The sequence below is a fragment of the Corvus cornix genome, chromosome 1, assembly GCF_000738735.6.
Source record: "Corvus cornix cornix isolate S_Up_H32 chromosome 1, ASM73873v5, whole genome shotgun sequence".
NCBI lineage: Eukaryota > Metazoa > Chordata > Aves > Passeriformes > Corvidae > Corvus > Corvus cornix.
This window is the reverse complement of record NC_046332.1, coordinates 46,662,058-46,681,438: the sequence shown is the minus strand read 5'-3', so window position 1 is coordinate 46,681,438 and position 19,381 is coordinate 46,662,058. Positions and strand designations below refer to the sequence as shown.

Sequence of the window (19,381 nt, the reverse complement as noted above, 5' to 3'; positions counted from 1 at the left end):
AACTGTCTTGGGTGGCTTTTTGGAACACTGGAATCTTTACAGTTTGCTTGTAATATCCCTAACTTTGTCATGTGGATGGTAAAGCATGCAGAGCAGGCTAAGAGAAATATGTCCGTCATGGCTGTGGCAAGTAGGAGACCTCTCAGTCGTGAGAAATAGCTTGCAATATGATTTTTGTGGTGTACTTTTGTGCCTTGATTTTTTTTAATTAGCCAAGGAACAAATTACTTTGCAGAAATGGATTTACTTCACAGTATATGGTTCAACTTTATAAAACACTGAAATTGTTGGTTATAACTCTAATCCTAGTGCCGTGTTGAGAAAAATAATTGTGCTGTATTAGAAATAACTTCAAAAGGTTTTTAAATTTCCATACAAACAAAAAACAACTTTTCTATGGGTTGTGTGTTATACCTCATGTGAGAGACCTTAACACTGAGTGCAGTTAAAGCCTGTAACTACCAATATTCTCTTTCCTCTTCTGTTATTCCTTGGGGAAAATCTGACACAGCAGTTTTGAGTACAGTATCTTGTTTTAAATATGATTTAACCTGCAGGTTTATCCATGAGAATGAACATGAGTTGGTGTTACGTGTGCCATACTGTGAACTTGCCGTATCAAATGAATGCTCTTTATTTGCTGTCCAGGTGCTTTGCTCTTCATTTTTATAATCATGGGATACTCAGAGTCCCTGGTGCTCAAAAGGAGTCATATAAGATGATTTCTTCAGAGAAGCACCCTGTTATATGAAAAATTACCCAAAAGTAGACCTGGCAATTCCTCACTTCTGGTTGCATCCTCCCTTCCATCTCTGGTTGCATCTCTAACAGTAGACAGAAGGGAAAAGCTTGTATAAGCTTCCATAGAATCTAAGTACATGTTTTCTTGCCTGTGGTCTGTTTCTTGGTATCTGAACTTGAAGTCTGGAAACATGGAAAACAATTGCACTGTACTTCTGGGGGCAGCCCAGAACTTTTGACTATGAGTTTTAGGTGGGTTCAAAACATTGGGCTCAGTGCAAGCCTTTATATGAAACAGAAGATAAAGCAGCAGTTGACAAGTTTATTTTTTAGGACCTTCCTGGCTAGGAAGGGAAAGGAACATTATGAACAGGACACCAGTGAGTCAAAGTAGAGGGATTGCCTCTCCACAAATTTCAACACGTCAAAAAGCTGGTTAATTGGCAATATCGAACACTTTGGTGTAACAACAGATTTTTGGCAACTCTGAGAAGATTGGGCTGGTAACCAATATGTACAAAACAGAGTGGTATCCCAGATAGATTTGAGGCCAGGATGGGGAAAAAATTTTTTTCCTAAACAATGGTGCTAAGAGGTAAGAGAAGTAGTCTTTTAATCTAATCATAAGAAAGATTATCCAGTGGCAAAACCATTTGAGCTACGAAATGCTTTTCACTGCATATGGCCCACAGCTAGTTTGAGAACTGTCACCCTCAACACGTGTAGTCCTTTAAATCATATTGGTAGGCTTAGTACCCTCAAATATCCTCTTATCTTGCCCTATATCCACAACATGGGACCTCACTAATTCTATAAACACAAACCTCATTCTTTCCAGCACTTTCAAGTTTTGTAAAAAAGCCCCATACAGGTGGCCTACTCAGACTAAGTACAACGGGCCATAAGACAATCAACCTACTATTCCTCCAAGTGCTAACACTGGGCAGTGTGGACACAAGCCAGTCTGTCCGTGAGACTGGTAGTCAGCTCTCTGGAAGAACTGAGAAACACAGCATAGCTATTTTTTCCTCAAAAGACACCAGAGACCCATCTTGAACTGGACAAAGCAAGCCACCCTTGTATTACATAGGGCTCTCCCAGTCTTCAGTCTCTCAGGAGCATTTTCTCGGAAAGAGTCGTATCAACTCCAGACAGAGTATCACAACAGACTTGACATTTCATTTATGATTGTCTTCCATACTGCAGCACAACAATCAACTCAATTTTAAATGCAGGTTTTAAATCTGTGGAGCAAACTATCTGGGCTCTCATTTCAGTTTAAATCAGGCTTAGAGCATTCACAGAACATTTGGAACCAATTTAAGTGGATTTACAATCCCATCACAGTTAAACAACTGTAACTTCCTTGTGTAGACAAGCCCGTATGGCAGGCAAGGGAACATTTGTTTATAGTTTGAATGACTATATGAGGGGAAAGAGGATGTCAGAAATAGCCTTCACTTCACTGTTTGGGGATTTCAGCTCTGAAGGTTGAAAAGTGGGGGGAAAGCTTGTTATTACACTTGCACTACTCAAATATTAGAAGAAACTTTAAACCACTTTACATTGGGTTCTGTCTCAGTCACTTAATTTTAACAACAGAGAATGTACCACTACATACAGCCACATCCAGCCACTACTGGAGAAATACATCCAGAATTTACATGTCAGACTTTCTTACCTTAGTAATCTACATGTTTTTCAGGTAAATTATAAATATAATTAAAGCTTTTAACCCAAAACTTTTCATCTTGCTTAATCTCCAGAAACACTCTCCAGTCCGTTTTCACTGCTGTAATGTTAGCTCTTCAGATCATTTTAAGATGGCAAGTGGTTACTTGCATCAGTGATCTTGTCATTCAGAAGTTGCCATTCAAAGTTGGGGTTTTAGTCCCCTGAAAATAACACACTGGGGAAAAGCTCCAATCTCAGAGCCACTGTGTGTATGACACTTCTAATTTTCCTGGGCTGCATGAGGCTGGAAGACCTTCGCAAGGTGCTGACATACAAATGCTTGGTCCTTGGTGCCTTCCACCATTCCTGGGGAGTTATCCTCTGCCTTGTTTGTCTTATAAGTATCAGGTTCTAGCATGAACACATGTTCCTTTTGTTCAGATACTACAATGTCCTAATTGAAGACTACTGAATATTTTCTTCTTGAGGGAAAGAGGATTTGACAGGTTAGGAAATATTTCCTTAAGTAAAGGCCACAGCAGCTTGGGTTTAATCATCTGAATTACCTCACAATCAACATGCCCTCTTTAAGGTCAAAATATTTTTTATGCTTCTGAAACAGAACAGAAGTTATTTCACCTTCCAGCTGAAATCACCATCCTGCCCCCCGAAGTACAGTGCAATTGTTTTCCATGTTTCCAGACTTCAAGCTCTACTTCAAGTATCTACCAAGAAACAGACCACAGGCCACAGACCATGTGTACTTAGATTCTATGGAAGCTTATACAAGCTTTTCCCTTCTGTCCACTGTTAGAGATGCAACCAGAGATGGAAGGGAGGATGCAACCAGAAGTGAGGAATTGCCAGGTCTACTTTTGGGTAATTTTTCATATAACAGGGTGCTTCTCTGAAGAAATCATCTTATATGACTCCTTTTGAGCACCAGGGACTCTGAGTATCCCATGATTATAAAAATGAAGAGCAAAGCACCTGGACAGCAAATAAAGAGCATTCATTTAATACGGCAAGTTCACAGTATGGCACACGTAACACCAACTCATGTTCATTCTCATGGATAAACCTGCAGGTTAAATCATATTTAAAACAAGATAATTGTTGCAGGACATTTACAGGGGCTTAAGAGGAAACAAGAAAGCCACAAAGGAATAGAACTGTGCAGGTTACTGCATAGGCAAGGCACAGGAGACTTGGAAAATCCACAGAGCTGGATATTTGTAGATACTTGGTGAGTACCTGGAAACTCTGTGGTTCATATTCTTCCCTAGGGCTTGAAATGCATGAATGCACTGCTAAAAATAGGCGCCTGGCTGGGGTGGGTCATTTGTTTGAATGGATATGACTGTCTTGATGCTCTTATGCCAAGTTAGCATTTGCAGTTCTTGGTGGAACTGAGATGCTCCTTCAGGGAGCTGAACCCTTTCCTCAGTAACCAAGATCTTAGGAACACTCATACATACTCCAAGGAGGAAAGATGGCATGAACAGAAGTTTCTCCATACAGCTGATTAGTCCTATTTTCTGGTTCCTTCCATTTAAATAAAGTGTTGTGAAGGTGTTTTTGTTGTTGGGGTTCTTTTGGGGTTTTTTTAAAGGTCTCCACTCAGGTGTTCAATGGCTACATTCTGCACCTGCAAGACCTACTTTTCTGAAGATGTATTCCATTCCTACCTAGAACAAGGGGAGAAGGCAAGAAGGGGGAAACCATAATTATGATTTAGTTGGACAAGTTTTAGCATAATACATGGTTTCCATACAGAAGAATGTCTTTCAGAGCCTCTGCTGTGTTCTGAAGAGTTCACTGTCCCGAGAATTCTTTAAGCGGTAATAAATATACATCTCCCCTGCATTTAACTCATCTGGCTTGGAAATTGAACACATCTATTTATCCCTTCTTGTACTCTTCAGGTGCTTTTATGCACCTGAACCTAGTTCAGAAGTACAGCTGCTGTTGGAGCAGTAGGGATGTGTACTGCAGCCAGATCAAGGGAATCATGGCATGGGTGCTTTCTGTACACATCCCTGTCTCCCATTTTCTGCTGTATTAGAGCTAGCAGCACTTGTTTTCTTTAACCTAGGTATGTTTGTGGAAATTCTACTTGGGTTATAAATTCATTTGGTGTCCAAAATAGCTTTGGGGTCTTGAATAAATAATCTTTCATGATTTTTACGTATTTGCTAATTTGTAAGTAAACTTGTAACTGGTTTTTCTTCATAATTTTTGTTCTGTTTGTGTAAAAGATGGAAAATGCATCTTCATTCTCAGAGTTGCTCCTTAGAGCATTGCCAAAGCTCAAACCTCATACCTCATTTATAGACTTTATTCTTGTGAGTGTCATCTCAGATTTTCATTGTGTGTAATTTTACTGTGGTTTTGAGGAACTTGTTAAAAAGATAGAGAAACCAGAGATACATCCCTGACCCATATTTGGAGGCAATTTGGTGGTCATTTGTCTTGAAGAGTTCACCCAGCAAGAAGGTGATGGTGCAAGTTAACTCTCTCTCTCTCGTTATAAATTAATTCGCAAAATGCTGTGAAACTAAGAACTGGTTTGTAGCAAATGTCATCAGTCTGCCATAGTCTCTCCTTTATTACCCAGCCTTTGTAGGAGAGACATTCATAAAAAGAAGCAGTCTTTTCTGCATGCTTGATGTCGTGAGTGAGTGTGCAATACCTTCCTAAAGCCACGTAATGAAATCTTAGACTGAATTTGGGAATCACGTGCATGCTTTGCTCCTGTGTGTGAGCTTATAGGTTTTTCTCCACTAAGGTATTTTTCCTAGCTACTTTGATTTTCTTTGTGCACAGCTCTCTCAGAAGATACAGCAAATGATTTAAAGACACACCAAGAATGTCTTTGTACGTATTGCAGGGAAAGCCAGCTTGTTGCCTTCTTAAAGAAGTTCAAACATTATTTCTGTAGTGAGAAGTACATCAATAGGTAATTTACCAGTGAAGTGATTGCACATGTTTACAATGCGCTGCGTATTTTGGCAAAAGATGTTTAGTACTTACTTCTTTGAGCTTTTGCCAGCACATAAAGCAATAAATGTAGCCTTAAGTTACCAATATTGTATGTATTTTCTACATGAGAAGAGAGGCAAGGAGAGCAGGGGATCTTTTGTTGTACTAATTTTGAAGCTTAAGGGAAGGGGTAGCATGTTTAAAAGCAGCTGTGTCAAAAAGAAAATGCTAGGTCCTGTCTATTATTAGATTGTCCCACTGACCAAGAAAATGGTTGTATTAATAAAAATGGAGCAAGTGCAATAAAAGTACTGAGAAGCTTTTGAGATTGCATCGTGTGTCCTGGTAGTGTTGGGCTAGAAGAATGTCTCTGTGCTGAAATGCTAATAGAGTTGTGGGTAATGAGAAACATGGGGCTGCTCCTGGGATTACCCCTGTAAAGGTTTGCTCTTGTCAGTATGACAGAAGATGAGCTGCAGTTTCTGTTGTGGTCAGGCTTTTCTTTTGCTAATTTTGCTATTTTCCTTGGGTTCCAAGCTGTCAGGAAACTTCATATAAACTTCCTTGATAAAAGTAGCTTAATTCAAGGTCTTACAGAGACTGAATTTTACTTCATAGGAAGGAAGGGGGGAAAAACAGACTTGCAAGGGAAACCTGGCCCTTCACGTAGCCATAACAGGGAATCCTAAGGGGACTGCGGTTCCAGACCTGAAATGACCTTGCTACAGAACTGCTCCTATTACACTTAATTCAGCAGCTCTGCAAAAGGATTCCTTTATGTGGTGACAAGAAAAGCAAAGTCTGTGAACCTGCATTTATAACTGTAACATAAGGGACTTCTGCAAATAAAAGTAAGAAGGGAAAGAATTGAAATGAAATGTCCTATAAAATAGGAGCTGAATAGTAACAGTCATGGTCTGGGTCACTCTCTGTTTTATTCAGTCAGTACTGGGATTGCATCTTGTCCTTGGAAATTTTCAAATAATTTTGATTACTGTAACACATTGCATAGATTCATATCCAGGAAATAAGAATGCACAACTATATTTTAAGTACATTAAAGGAATATTAATTTCTTTATTAATTTTCATCCCATTGCTCATTGTGTCATATGCAGGTGTAAATGCATGCATTTGGACGTGGATTGGTAACTCTACTTTACTCTACATATAGCTTAAATTGAAACTGCCAGCTACACAATGCTATAAGATGAAGGAAACTCAGAGCAAAAGGGGTACCATTTTCTAAATGAATTGTACCATTCTATACATTTCTTTGTGTAATTCAGTTTCTATCCTGCTCCTTCCTGATACCTTCTACACCTAAAGGGTTAATGCTTCTACATTCAAAAAAATCTTTACTACATTTCCACTCTCCCCAAATACACAGAGTGTTTGGTAGCAGTGGGATGTGTTGCATTTTCTGTGCTTATTTCTAGGGCCAGATTTGTGTTATAGCTCCTGGTCTCCGTCTGTTTTTGTTTTGGTATGAGAGGTGTGGAAGTATTTTGCTGCTACGTTCTGTGGTGATGTGTTTTATTCAGGTGCAGTGAGCCCTAGTGTACATCCCAGGTGTGAAGAGCCTTGGTGTGTTTAGCCTCACTTTTGACTCATGGCATTATCCAGCTTCACTCACGGAGTGCTGTGTGTTTTGTTGGCTTTCCTTCTGCTTCTACGTTTGGTACCAGACTGGTTGATGGTTTTTGTAGCTGCTTCTGTGCTTTCTTTCCATTGCCCTTACTTGGGTTATAGTAGTACCATCTTTTCTTCTACAATTCCCTGATCTTCTATTTCAAATACTGCTTTTCTTGCTATAGGACATATATTTTCTTAGTGGACTCCAAGTGCTAAGCAGAATTTCAGGTGGATCATTTACCTGAAATTGTTGACATTTTCTCACCTGTCAGTGTAAATAGTTAAATTTCTGTCTTTTTTTCATTTATTTCAGTACTAGAGAACAAATTAAGAATAAAAAATCCAAAGCACTTCTATTACATTATTGGTGGTTAAAGATACCACATAGCTTCAGAAAAGCCAGCAGATCGTTTAAAACCATATAGGAGCATGTCCTTACCTTGTGTGTGTGATATGGGTCAATTACACATTTGTGAAACTTGTATCAATACCAGTCTGTCATGATTATGTGCTGAGGAGATACCCTAAGCTATTAGTAGTCATATTGTACTTCTCAATTCCACAGTGATGTGCTGGTACTCAAGGGCAATTAAAGAACTTGAAGTAAATCCAAGAGGCAAAAAAACTACCAAACAGCCCCCCCAAAGACATGTTAACATGACTGAATTGACTCCAACCTGCAGCCACTGCTGCTGTGTGCATAAGGACGATGTCTATGTCAGTGGAAACCCTTCTTTACAGTTGTTTGCTTTGTAAAGGAAGGCTGATGGCACTGGGAGTCCATGGCATGAGTTTCCATTGCTCGGCAGCAGCAGACAGCGTGGCCTGGCGTGATGTTCCCAGCTTGCCAACCAAGCAGCTGAGCCCTCCTCACTCCTCAAGCTGGGGATGGGAGGAGGCTGTGGACAACCAGGCTCCTGCCTTGTTTCCTCTCAGCCTGGCTGCCAGCCACTCTGGCTGCTTTGTAGGATAACGATGGGCAATTTCCCAGCATCATCAGTGCTGGTAGCCTTGCTCTAGCTGTGGGTTTAGACCCCTTTGGCCATGCAGGTATGCTGAAACTCTGCATCCTGGTAGGGCTTGACTGAGTCATGTTGGGTTTTGATTTGATTTTTGATGAGTCACTCTGTGAGTCCTGTGACTTCAAGGGTGTCCCATATATACATATGAAAATCCTAGTGTAGCAGTGTTCAGCTTTCTTCAGAAAACTTAAGGAAGGATGAAAAATAAATTTGGAATAGAGCTGTCTATATTGGTAAAAGGGAAATGTTCTGAAGAATTGCTAAGTTTAACCACATCTTTTGGCAAGTACATCTGCCCTCTGGCAAGGCAGGCCATTTTTAATCGCATTATCATAGGCTTGCTTCTGCAGCAATTAGTGTGCTAGACAAATATTAAGTCCCTGGAATACTTTGCACCAAAAGAGATGCAGAAATAGCCTGCCTTTTCTCTACTTGATTTCATAAGATTAGAAAAAAAGTCACATTACAGCTCTGTTAAATGTGCTCTAATGGGCTGTATCTCATTTTACCAGTGACGTACACATTAATAGGATAATTTAGCACACTGATTTTGGTGTTCGTGTAACTCCAGGAACAAAAAAAAAAGTAAACCACTACCCAACAAAAGGCATTGACATGGCCTGCTGTGGTTTGTCATGTTTTTAAACATATTTATCAGTGTATTTGGCACCAAATGTTGCTGGAAGAGGCAGTCTTCTTATGTCTTAGCGGCAAGGTCCTTTGATGTATGCTGCATTGTCATCTGCAGGTGCGGTATTTTCCACAATGCTCAAAACTCCTGGGACAAGCAGCATGATTGTTCTCTAATGGGAACCACTGAGGAAAACCCCCAGATCTTTGCTAATTCTTACTTAATTTTCAAGTCCTCAGAATTATTCTGCGGACTGAAATGTTAAGAATTGTGAGTCTAAGTGTGGTGTGAGGCTCCTCTTGCCCTCTCCCCCTTCTATTCTGCTCTGTGCCTGCCTCTCCTGTTAAATGTTACCTGTGTTTTGGGGGAAGGATGTTGGCATCTGATCAGTTAGAGAAGAGGAGCACAAAAACAATTTTTATAAGGAAGGAGTAAAATTTTCTGCAATACCTCTTCTGTAAACAAAGAAAGATGAAGCTGATAAAATCTCTGCTCTTTAGTATGCTGGAATATAAACTATATGAAGTCAGGAAAAGAAGAAATAGAATAGGAGAAATAACAGCTGTTCAGGCTTATTTAATAAGTCAGTGTTTAAAGCCAGGAAATTTCTATTTTAGTGGCTGCCCTAGTATCTGTATGACAAAGCATTGCAGTCAATGCACAGGGATTTTTAATGAGACAAAAGCAGCGTGAAACTTTGAAAATAATTGTTAACACTGGCAGAGAAGACTGGAGATGATTTTTAACCTTGAACAGGCACTTGTTTGGAGTGCACAGGCCTAGAGCAAATGCTTTTCAGTTGTAAAATATCGATCTGTTTTCAGCAAAGAATTAATAAACACTGGGAGGAATAAAACGAGCAGGGGAAATATTCCTCAGAAAATGAAGTGAGTCTCAGACAGCCATGCCTACCCTGTCAAATCTTATTCCTAACACACTTTGCCTATATTATAAAATTGGTGCTGTACATTCTCTAATGAAGGGATTATTTTAAGGCTGTGAGCATTTGGGCAGGAATAAGAGGCTGGTGTTGAGAGAGACATCTGTAATGAGAGATTTTAAATCAGGATACATTATTAATGAACTGCACAGTAGACACACAAACCTGCTTTATTGGGCAAACTGTAAATGAGCCTATTTGGTAAGAACATGCAAAATGTGTGCATACTGAGAGATGGTATTTTGAGAATTTAACTAATTTCTGAATAGTAAAGGTATCCAGTCTGGCTATAATTGGTGCCTGTGGCAATTGTTGATACCCTGACTACATTAGCTTTCTGTGCCCTTTAGCAGAATTGGGAAAACATTTCTAGTACTCGTTAAGCTGTCTATTATCAAGCCTTCATAAATATACACATTTAGAATAGATGATTTGCTATCCCAGTGCCTTAGAGCACTTAAATAAATTAGTTCCTACTATTTCGGGCATTAATTTTGCAGTAATTATGCATGAAGCAATAATGCAATTAAAATTGCCTTCCAACTTGCTCGAGTGGGAATATTTTTTGAAAATAACACTTGATCTTTTCTCAAAATACACTCTAGAGCAGGTGGATGTGCTGTGTAGCTCAAAACAGCAGTGTGGGACTGTTCTACCTTGAGATCCTCAGTTTGCCTGCAGCTGAAGTCAATATTAACCAAGTATTACCATCTGTTGGCTTTTGCTGACCTCTGATTTATTCCCCTCTCCCCTTTCTCTAGTGGCAAGTGCCCACATCACAGCTGGCATCGAGTGCTTCAGCAGTGGGGTTTCTTATTTAAAGAATGCAACCACACTTCAAGGCAGGAAACATGGGCTAGTTTTCAGTTTGCAACGTTCCAGTTTCTTTTTGCACAGTACCTACTGGTTTGACATCTTTGCAATATCTGCTATAATAAAGCACAGCAATGTATCGGCCCAGATTTCAGCCTTAGGTCTGAATCTCTTTACGTTTAAATTGGACCTCTTGTTTCTTGGGAGAAAAATACATGTTTTTTAGCTGAGTTACAAATAAGCTTTTCCAGCTTTTTGGCAGCTAGGTAATAGTTAAAGTGAAAAGTTTTCTTTTTTCCAGCCAGAAAAGAGGTTTAATAACTTTGGGTCCATTTGTTCATAGCAATACTGGAGCTGAGCCCTGCAAACCCCTGGAGCTTGGCAAGCCAGGCAGACTTGGCAAGTTTTCCTACCAGCTTGCTGAGTCTGAGTCAAGCATGGCTTGTTGCAACTTCAAATATATTTAGTACATTTTGTTAACATGAACATTGAGGTGGAGGGTTTGGGTTTTTTTTTTCTTTGCTGACCCTGAGGTATACCATGCTCTCTCTACAAACAGCTGGTCCTTAAACCATGCATGGCAGCTTATGGCTTGTGTTAATATAAAAATAAATGTGTATTTTATGCAGAGTGTCTGATATACTCTTGATGTGAAGATATTGAGGAAGTATGAGACAGTATCCCACAGTCCTTCTGTCAGTTGGCATTTGGTAGTGCGAATCTCTGGAAAAAACAAGCATAGCCATTACTTTTCAGTGTGTTGTAAAAGCGACAGCTTTTGCCCTCTGTTTGGAGCCTGTGGTGCATGAAGACTTGTGTAAGTGTTGGAAATGTTCTCACTTCTAATTTTCACCTGCGTGGATACTGCTGAAAGGAAAATAGTTGAAATTGGACTTTTGGAATGGCCAGACACTGAGCTTTGTAAATGTCAGTTCTTGCCCATCCAAATTGTATCAGCCTTTGAAATAGGGAGAAAACTTTCCTATAGAAGAAATTTCTTTCAATGTTGAAAGATGCTGCGGAAGACTCAAGACAGTGACAGCTATTTACCCCAGTCAGACACAGCCATCTCAGTATTCTCCTATTGACTGATTCATCTCAATGTGGCATTAGCAGGGTCTTTAGTGAATTCTGCACCATGCAGTTGTGGCAGGGCAGTACATCTTGAGTAGAAGGAATTGGTCTGTTGAGTGAGTGTTTTTCACTTGTACTCTGACAGTCTGTCTGCTGCTCTGTAAGGCATCCTAATAGTTCTGCTCAACCCAAGTTTTATGTGATTCTGTCATCATTATTACTAATATTTTTGTTGGGAAATGTGAATCTAAGAATCCAAGATGTTAGATTTGCCTGAAAGTGTGGCTGCTTTGTTTTACCCTTTTAATGGAAAATCAGCTATGTCTGTTGCTGGAGGACTAGTTGTGGGAAGCTATGATTTCAGAAAGCAGTTGTTCCCTAAGTAGCATGAGCCAATGTTATAAAAGGCCTCATCATTTGCTACCAAGCCTTTGAAGTTTGCTTTGCCCAGTGGGATCTAGAAAACTGAGCAGAGCACAGTCAGGTTGCCAACTAAGCCAGACAGTCTTCTGATTTGTGAGCTATTTATGGTTTCTAGAACTGCTGCCCTCATTCATCGTTGCAATTAATTGCAACAAGCCTGGAGATGATAAATGCCTATATCATTATTGCTAAATATCTAGGAGTATGCTTTTTCAAAGCTCTGATTCTTCTTAGAAGAAGCTCTTGAGTTCCTAACTTGAACACCCCAAATAAATTGTGGTTTCTTTTTGGGACCTTAGGCTTTGTACCAAAAATGTTTCATGTGTATCTTTTGCAGTGCTGATGTGTAGAACTGGCTGGAATACTGCAAGGGTGAGAGTGTAACTGGCCAGTGCACTGCTTTCGGCCTTTAATTGTGTCCTCAGAGCAAGATTTTATGAGTATTCCTTCATGGTATCAATACAATAGGACTGATGATAAAAAGTTGGGATGTAGAGTGTGTCTTCTGTCCTTTTTCTGGACAGAGCTGGTGAGGTGAATGCTTAAAGGCTTTTTTAATTGAATGAGTGTTTGGCAATGGGAAAGAAAGAGGCGCTTTTTTAAGGAAACCTAAAATACTTTGCAGTTTATACTAGGCTGGTGCATTTCAGCTAAGTGCTAAAGGAATGAAGCTGTTGGCCCTTCAGAAAGCTTACAAGGACACTTGTAATCTAGAAGCTGCATGAAGGCAGCCGGTATTAAAAAGTGCAAACTTCAGAATAATATAGTGATAAATAAATAGAAACTCCCTACTTGAAAGAGCAGCTGAAGGTTTGAAAAATTACAGGAAGTAATTTTAAAAAGATGACCTACTGTGCAAAGCATAGCTATAAACAGATGAGTTGCAATCAGTGTCATTGTTTCTTACTTGAACACTGAGAGTGCATTAGAACTGATGATTAATGATGATTAATTTTAAACAAGAATGGTGATATAATAGCTGTAAGAACAGCTGTAGAGAAATAAGAATTCAGCTAACTTGGTCTCTGGTTTGTGAACAGTGGTAGTTCTCAGGCAGACTCATCTGGTCTCCAGCTTTCCTTCTGTGATTTTTTTCAAATTGCCTTTTGCATCCACAGCATCATCTGTCAGACATTACCATAGACCAGCTGTGCATTGTGTGAAAAGGTTTCACTTTTTCCTTTTGTGTAGCATGTGAAATTCACATGTGTAGCATGTGAATTTCATGTCTTGCAGCAGTGCCTAATTGAACTGCCATTTGTTATTCTTTCCAATCTTGTAAATACTTTAATCTTCCATGAAGTTGCCTCTGTCCCATGTTAGAGTCCTGGTCTGTTTAGATACTGCATCTATGAAAACAGTGATAGGTCTTGATGCAGTCTCATTTTCTTCTCGTTTGGGTTTTTTTTCCTGATTATTCTATATCCGTTTTGGGTGGGAGCAGAGCAGAGATCAGATGATGTACAGCTAACTGCTTGTTTTCTGAGGTGTTCTGCTAGGCCACTAATACTGCACAAGTGAGCCAGAGAATAAATGATGCTGGTAGGAGAGTGCTGCCAAATGAGTGACAGAATGGTGTCAGAAAAGATACCTGGCATTAACTGCCAGAGGCTCTCAGGGAGTGGGAAGGGAATGGACATGATTATCACTTGACTGCTCTGAAATACCTAGTGCATCCAGTGCAACATGGACTTGTAAAGTAAATGCAACACAAAGTATGTTGAAGGAGGGTGGTTAGAGGGAGTGTTCTCACATGCAATATTGAATTAATTTTGAACAAAGTAACATGGTCTACTGTGGATTTTAAAAGCAACTATAGCCAGAAATTCACAGAAATCTTTTGTTATCGAATAAGTGTAATGATTTCACATGCAAACTGTTTCAGCATGCCCTTAAACTGCTATTGTTCTTCCAGTTTCCAATTTACTTGGAAAATGATAATTCCTTCCCTTCTTTGTTATATTGTTTCCTAAGCTTCTTTCAATGCCCACTAAGAAACTTTGTTCCAACCCAGTACAGCAGTTCGTGCTTCAAAAAGGTGCTTAAGCAAGATTAATAGGCTCAAAGAAGCTGCATCCAAGGAAATGCTGAAAAGTTTACCTATGCACTGAAGCTTAAAGCTGTTTCCTGGGATCGTGTCATTTCAGAATTCCCTCAGTTGGAAGGCAACTTGAAGTCCATCTAGTCCAACCTTCTGTTTAAAGTAGGGTGAATATTAAATGCAAACCAGGTTGCTCAGGGCTTGCCCAGTTGCATTTGTAAACTTGTTAAAGGATAAAGACTCTGCAGCCTGTTTTTGCAACCTCTTCCAATTTTAATTGTAAAATAGGTAGTTTATTAAATAATAATGTTTGCATCATTTAGACAATAAAATTGTAATATAATCATGATCCTGTAACTGACAAGGAAATATCACTGTAATTCTGGGACTGTAAAAATGCCACACAAGTTAAGCAGAGCATCCATCAAAATGCAGTTATCTTGAAAATTCTGGTCTACCAGCCATGATGGAAATGAGGCTGGCTTCTGGACTCAAGCATGTTAATTTGCCAGTGATAAGGATTTTGTAATAGTTTGATGCCATCTATTTTTTTAGAGTTATGATGTAAATACAGCAAGCTGCTCCATAGCCTGAGTATTTTATTTTAAACAAGGAGTACTCTGCCAGTATTTAAAATTTAGTACGTGAAAATAATTGCCTGGCACTGCTGATAATTATTTTTAGAGCATGACAAGCATCTGTCACCAGATGGTGGTCTGTACTCCACATCCTTCTCCTCTGCTGTAAATGGAGGCATGTACTGCAGAAGTAATTGAAAGCTTTTTGTAACTTGTGTCTTTTTCAGCTTTGGTTTGCTTTCGTTAATGGATTTTCTGGGCAGATCTTATTTGAACGATGGTGCATTGGTCTGTATAATGTGGTAAGTGCTACATGTTTTGACTTGATAGTGCTTGGGACTACTGTATTATTTTGTTGTGTTCCATTTTTCACAGGTAACTGTCCTAGATGTGTGTCGAGAAAGGTGAGTTTGTTTGTAAAAGCCGTTTTGAATCCACTCTTAGGTAGAAAAAAAAATCATTTAAAATAACACTTATTGCAAAAAGAAATTTGGGAGAACACCTTGAAAACAGATGTTTAGCCTAATATAACCTGCATAAAACTCTGCAGATTTTAGGTAGAATTTAATTTCCTCATTGAAAGAATTTTCAGTATTTTGCACTGAATATTTTGCTGACAGCTCATGCTCAAAATACTCCTAATCTTTGAGTTTTGAATAATTTTTTTTCTCTCAGTCCCTGTAGAGTTAGATGCTGAGAGAAGTGTTCTGCAGTTGCTTTGGGTTGACTTGTGCTCCATTAGGTACAGAAAGAGAAGTTGCATCACTGTGTCACCAGCATTTTGCACTTGAAATGAGAGCAGGATATGTCAGTCTGGGAGTGGTTTCTGATTTTCGACAGGGCCTGCAGGGTGCCACACTGTGTCATACGACTTTATTACTTTAATCAGTAATATTTTTAAATCAATCACATAGATTAAAGTCTGAAGGATCTCTGGAACCAAGTTCTGTAGCATACCATAGACCTGTGTTGGTGCTTTCGACAGTGGTACCTTTGTAATGTTACTGACGAGTGGCCTGGTGCCTGGATTTATAAGCTGTTAGGACACCATTAGTGTTGAAGAATCTCTTTGCAAGGAGGGAATTTAATTTTTTTCTTTAAAAAAGCTCATTCCAAATATATGCTAATACAGAAAAAGCCAGCAAATTATCACTGAGCAGTATTAATGGAAACACTTAACTTCTGTCACATTAATTTTAAAAATGATGGCACTAGCCCCCATATTCCATAAGATTTCGTACTCCTAGTTGAAGATACTTATTCAAGGAGTTATCATTGCCTTGATTCTCTTCACCCTAATTTCCTGACTGTTATGCAGTCTCTGTCATTCATGTTTAGATATTTGCATCTATTATCTTTAAACCTCATTTGATTAATCTATCTACCCTACCTAAAGCTTCTGGATAAAACTCATCTTCTGTAATCAGAAAATAAACCTTGTTTTTTAAGGTCGGTATTTTCTAAAATTAGAACTGATTGTGTGGACTCATGGAGAATCAAGTGCTAGTAGGATATTAAGGACTTCCACAATTTGAAGCGTTTAGATTTTGAAGTGCTTTTAGTTAAGTCATTCTCTTCTGTGCAGATTAACACTTTATTTCATTAGTAGTCTCATTAAAGTATAAAATGTGTGAAATCATAGTAGCGTTGTAGTTCCTGATTTTGCACTGGTTCACACTGGAGGTTGGCCTTTGTAATCAAATCCACTAGAAGATTTACTTCAAGTGAAAATGTAAATGCCCCAATAAACACAAGAAACCTGGGGAAATACATTAAAGCTGTATGAGAACATGGTCTTCTTTGGAATATATTGGACCAGTGCTCTCAGTTTCAGTTCTCTACCCTCAGCCTGTTGCCGTTTTAGCCATCTGCTTTATCACTTCATGACCAAAGACACACAATTCCCACTGGACCGAGGGTTGTAATTACTGATTCTCACTTGTCTCTGCTCTTCCACATTGTTCTTTGTCTGCTCCCCAGCTGCCAGCTTGCTGCTGGTGGGAATCAAAGCCCACCCTCTCCAAATGTGCACACGCCCTAGAAACAGTTCATAACTCCAAGCTGCCTCTTAACTTCAAGAACCCTTCTCAAACTGTTAAAAATATACGTATGTATAGGATTAAAAGTGATGTTTCTGATATAAACTGTTAATGTAAAAGGAAGTGAATGAAGTTTAGTGTTCAGACTTGCACCCTGGTGTTACTTTCAGTCTGTGCCTGCACTGTGGACTACAAGAAACTTGGATACCAAGATGGCTTTAAATGAGCCACCTCGGATCCTGGAAATACTTTAAGAGCAGCAATGTTAAAGTCAGTGGAGGCTAATTTACTCTGCTTCTGGCAGAGTGTCCTGCTGCCTGTCTTGGAAAGCTTCCGAGGCTTGGTCATCCAAGCGTCTGCCCGTAGCACAGACACGCACTGCAGTTAATTTGTTCCTATCAGTTCATGCCTGCCAGGGGAATCCCCAAAGTACAATAACAAAGAAAGGCCTTTGTTGCTTGGTAGATTTTTTTTTTTTTAATGTGATTTCCACATTTACTCTGTCTGTAAACTTAGCACTGGTTAAGCATGTTGCATATCTAATTATGGCTACAACTGCAGCTATATTGGAACCTATTCCCACAAGGGTGTTTTGTAAAAATACGTGTTGTCTTTCCTTTTTTAGTCTGATGTGTTTGACCCTCACTGGATTAGCTGGTACATCAGAAACTAATGGTGCTTAACTTCTCAGGTTTAAGCTTACTGGTTAATAATATGAATTTTCTGTCATTTTTCTTTTGTTCATAAGTCAATATTTGACAGTTACAAATTGGTGAAATTAATGTTTGGACCGTTGAAAATGATGTCAAATAACATGGTAGGTAGTAGTAAGTCTTCACTAAAGTCTGTGGGAATTTTGCTGTTGTCTAGATAAGGAAACATTATATGAGATACACTTAAAACTAAGAGCTGCTTTCAATTAGTATTTGCTTTCCTTGCAGATTTTCACAGCGCTGCCACCCTTTACTCTGGGAATTTTTGAACGATCATGTACTCAAGATAGCATGCTTAGATTTCCTCAGCTATACAAAATCACTCAAAATGCAGATGGTTTCAACACAAGGGTAAGGGAAACCTTGTTACTTTAGGAACAAACATAAGCATTCTTATATTCCAGATTTTTCTTGTCAGAAAATAGCTTATTTCACACTGTTACTTCTGCTTTATGCTAGCCACTGAGAGTGATTGTTCAGCCTCCCAGTTCTTTCCAAGGGATTATTTTTTATTTAAATGAAAAACATCCTTGTTTATAAATAAGGATTTTCTGCTGTGACTTCACCTGAAACTGGTCCTGAAATATCCATAAACTTTGATTCAAGTTTAGATTCATATCCAATTATGATTTTTCAATTCACAGCTACTGATAAGTCACAATGACATCTCCTGGATTTAATTTAACATATGTGTTGTCATAACACTCTCTGCTAGGGTGCTTTTTCATAGTTAGTATAGCTCTTGTGAGTTTTGAAGAACACATTTAGTACATTTTGCTATTTAGATGCTGGAAAATGCCAGCATTTGGTATTCTGTCTTTTCCATAACAAGCACATCTAAATGTACTCCTGAATCAAGGAAGCTGTATGATTGCTTTGTTTGGAGAGGAAACTGTGGAGTACATAAAGCTCTAGTTTGTGCAAAATGGCATTATCTGCAAGTTAAAAACTGTGGAGCACAAAATATTTGTCCATTAAAAGAAAACAGAACATTTCATAATACTGAATCGCTCTTTTAAAATGATTCTTTGAGGTAATTAAACAAAATTGACTCCGTCTGTCTGCCTTATTTCAATAAAGGTCTTAAGCTGAAGCATGCTTGCCTATTATGTTTTAAGTTGGTAGAATAAAATGATCGAACTGGACCAGTGTTTTCTTGTGAAAGAGCAGAAATTGTAGGAGGAAATAGATCCTGCAGAAGTTTAGGTATTTCACTTCAGGACAAACATTTTCTGACTCTAAACTACACAATGAAGTGTTTGTTAGGAGTTAGAGAGAGGTCAAGAGTTTTGGACTTTACTGATGGCTTGGTTTGTTTTCCCTCAGGTTTTCTGGGGTCACTGCATCAATGCCCTTATCCATTCCATCATTCTTTTCTGGTTTCCACTGAAAGTGCTGGAGCATGGTAAGGGCTTCAGTATTTCTTACGTCAGTAACTGATGTTCAGTCTTACAGAACCAGTGTGTTTGCAGAACGGGGGGTCATGACAAGCCCCAAGAAATAATGCTGCCAGACAGTTCAATGGTCTTTAGCTGCTGAACTTGGAGAGTTGTCTAGTGGCTTTCAGAAATTATTCTAATTTAACATAATTATTGTTCATACAGTGACTTTAATAGGTGAAAAATGAAACTACTGCTTTGCTAAGTCTTACCCAAATACTGAATGATGTTTCACAAAATGCCTTTTTTCTTTTTTTTTTTTTTTTGTAGTGTGTTGAGATCTCAGCATTTTATTGAATAATGTTCTTACAGCAGCTGCCTTACAACTGTTTGCTTTATATCTTGTTGGAACTCTCCCATTCCATAACACAGTACTGTACAAAAGAATTGGCTGGAATGGAAGTAAACTGGATCAAGAGTCAGAGATGTCGGGGAAATTAGACTCTTTGGTGTACATATTAGGGTTATTAAGTCTTGCTTTTTAGGGTAACAAACTGCATGGTATTTCAGGGACCAGTAAATCCCATATGGTTCCTGCCTATCTTTCCAATATAGTTGTGTGGGTGAGAAAAACCATGGAAAGTCTGTTCTTTGATGGTAGTAAGAAATAGGGTTAGGTCAAGTGAGGAATTTAGGG

The 19,381-nt window shown here is 38.9% G+C and overlaps 1 protein-coding gene across 1 annotated transcript in view; it reads left to right on the top strand.

The window, feature by feature from the left end:
• The window catches only part of ATP8A2 (ATPase phospholipid transporting 8A2), a 320,460-nt gene that overhangs the window by 193,099 nt on the left and 107,980 nt on the right, over nucleotides 1–19,381 (top strand). The window contains exons 28-30 of the mRNA XM_039565493.1: nucleotides 14,781–14,855; nucleotides 17,534–17,656; nucleotides 18,632–18,710. Of these exons, the coding sequence (XP_039421427.1) occupies nucleotides 14,781–14,855; nucleotides 17,534–17,656; nucleotides 18,632–18,710 (277 nt within the window). The remainder of the gene's footprint in view (nucleotides 1–14,780; nucleotides 14,856–17,533; nucleotides 17,657–18,631; nucleotides 18,711–19,381) is intronic.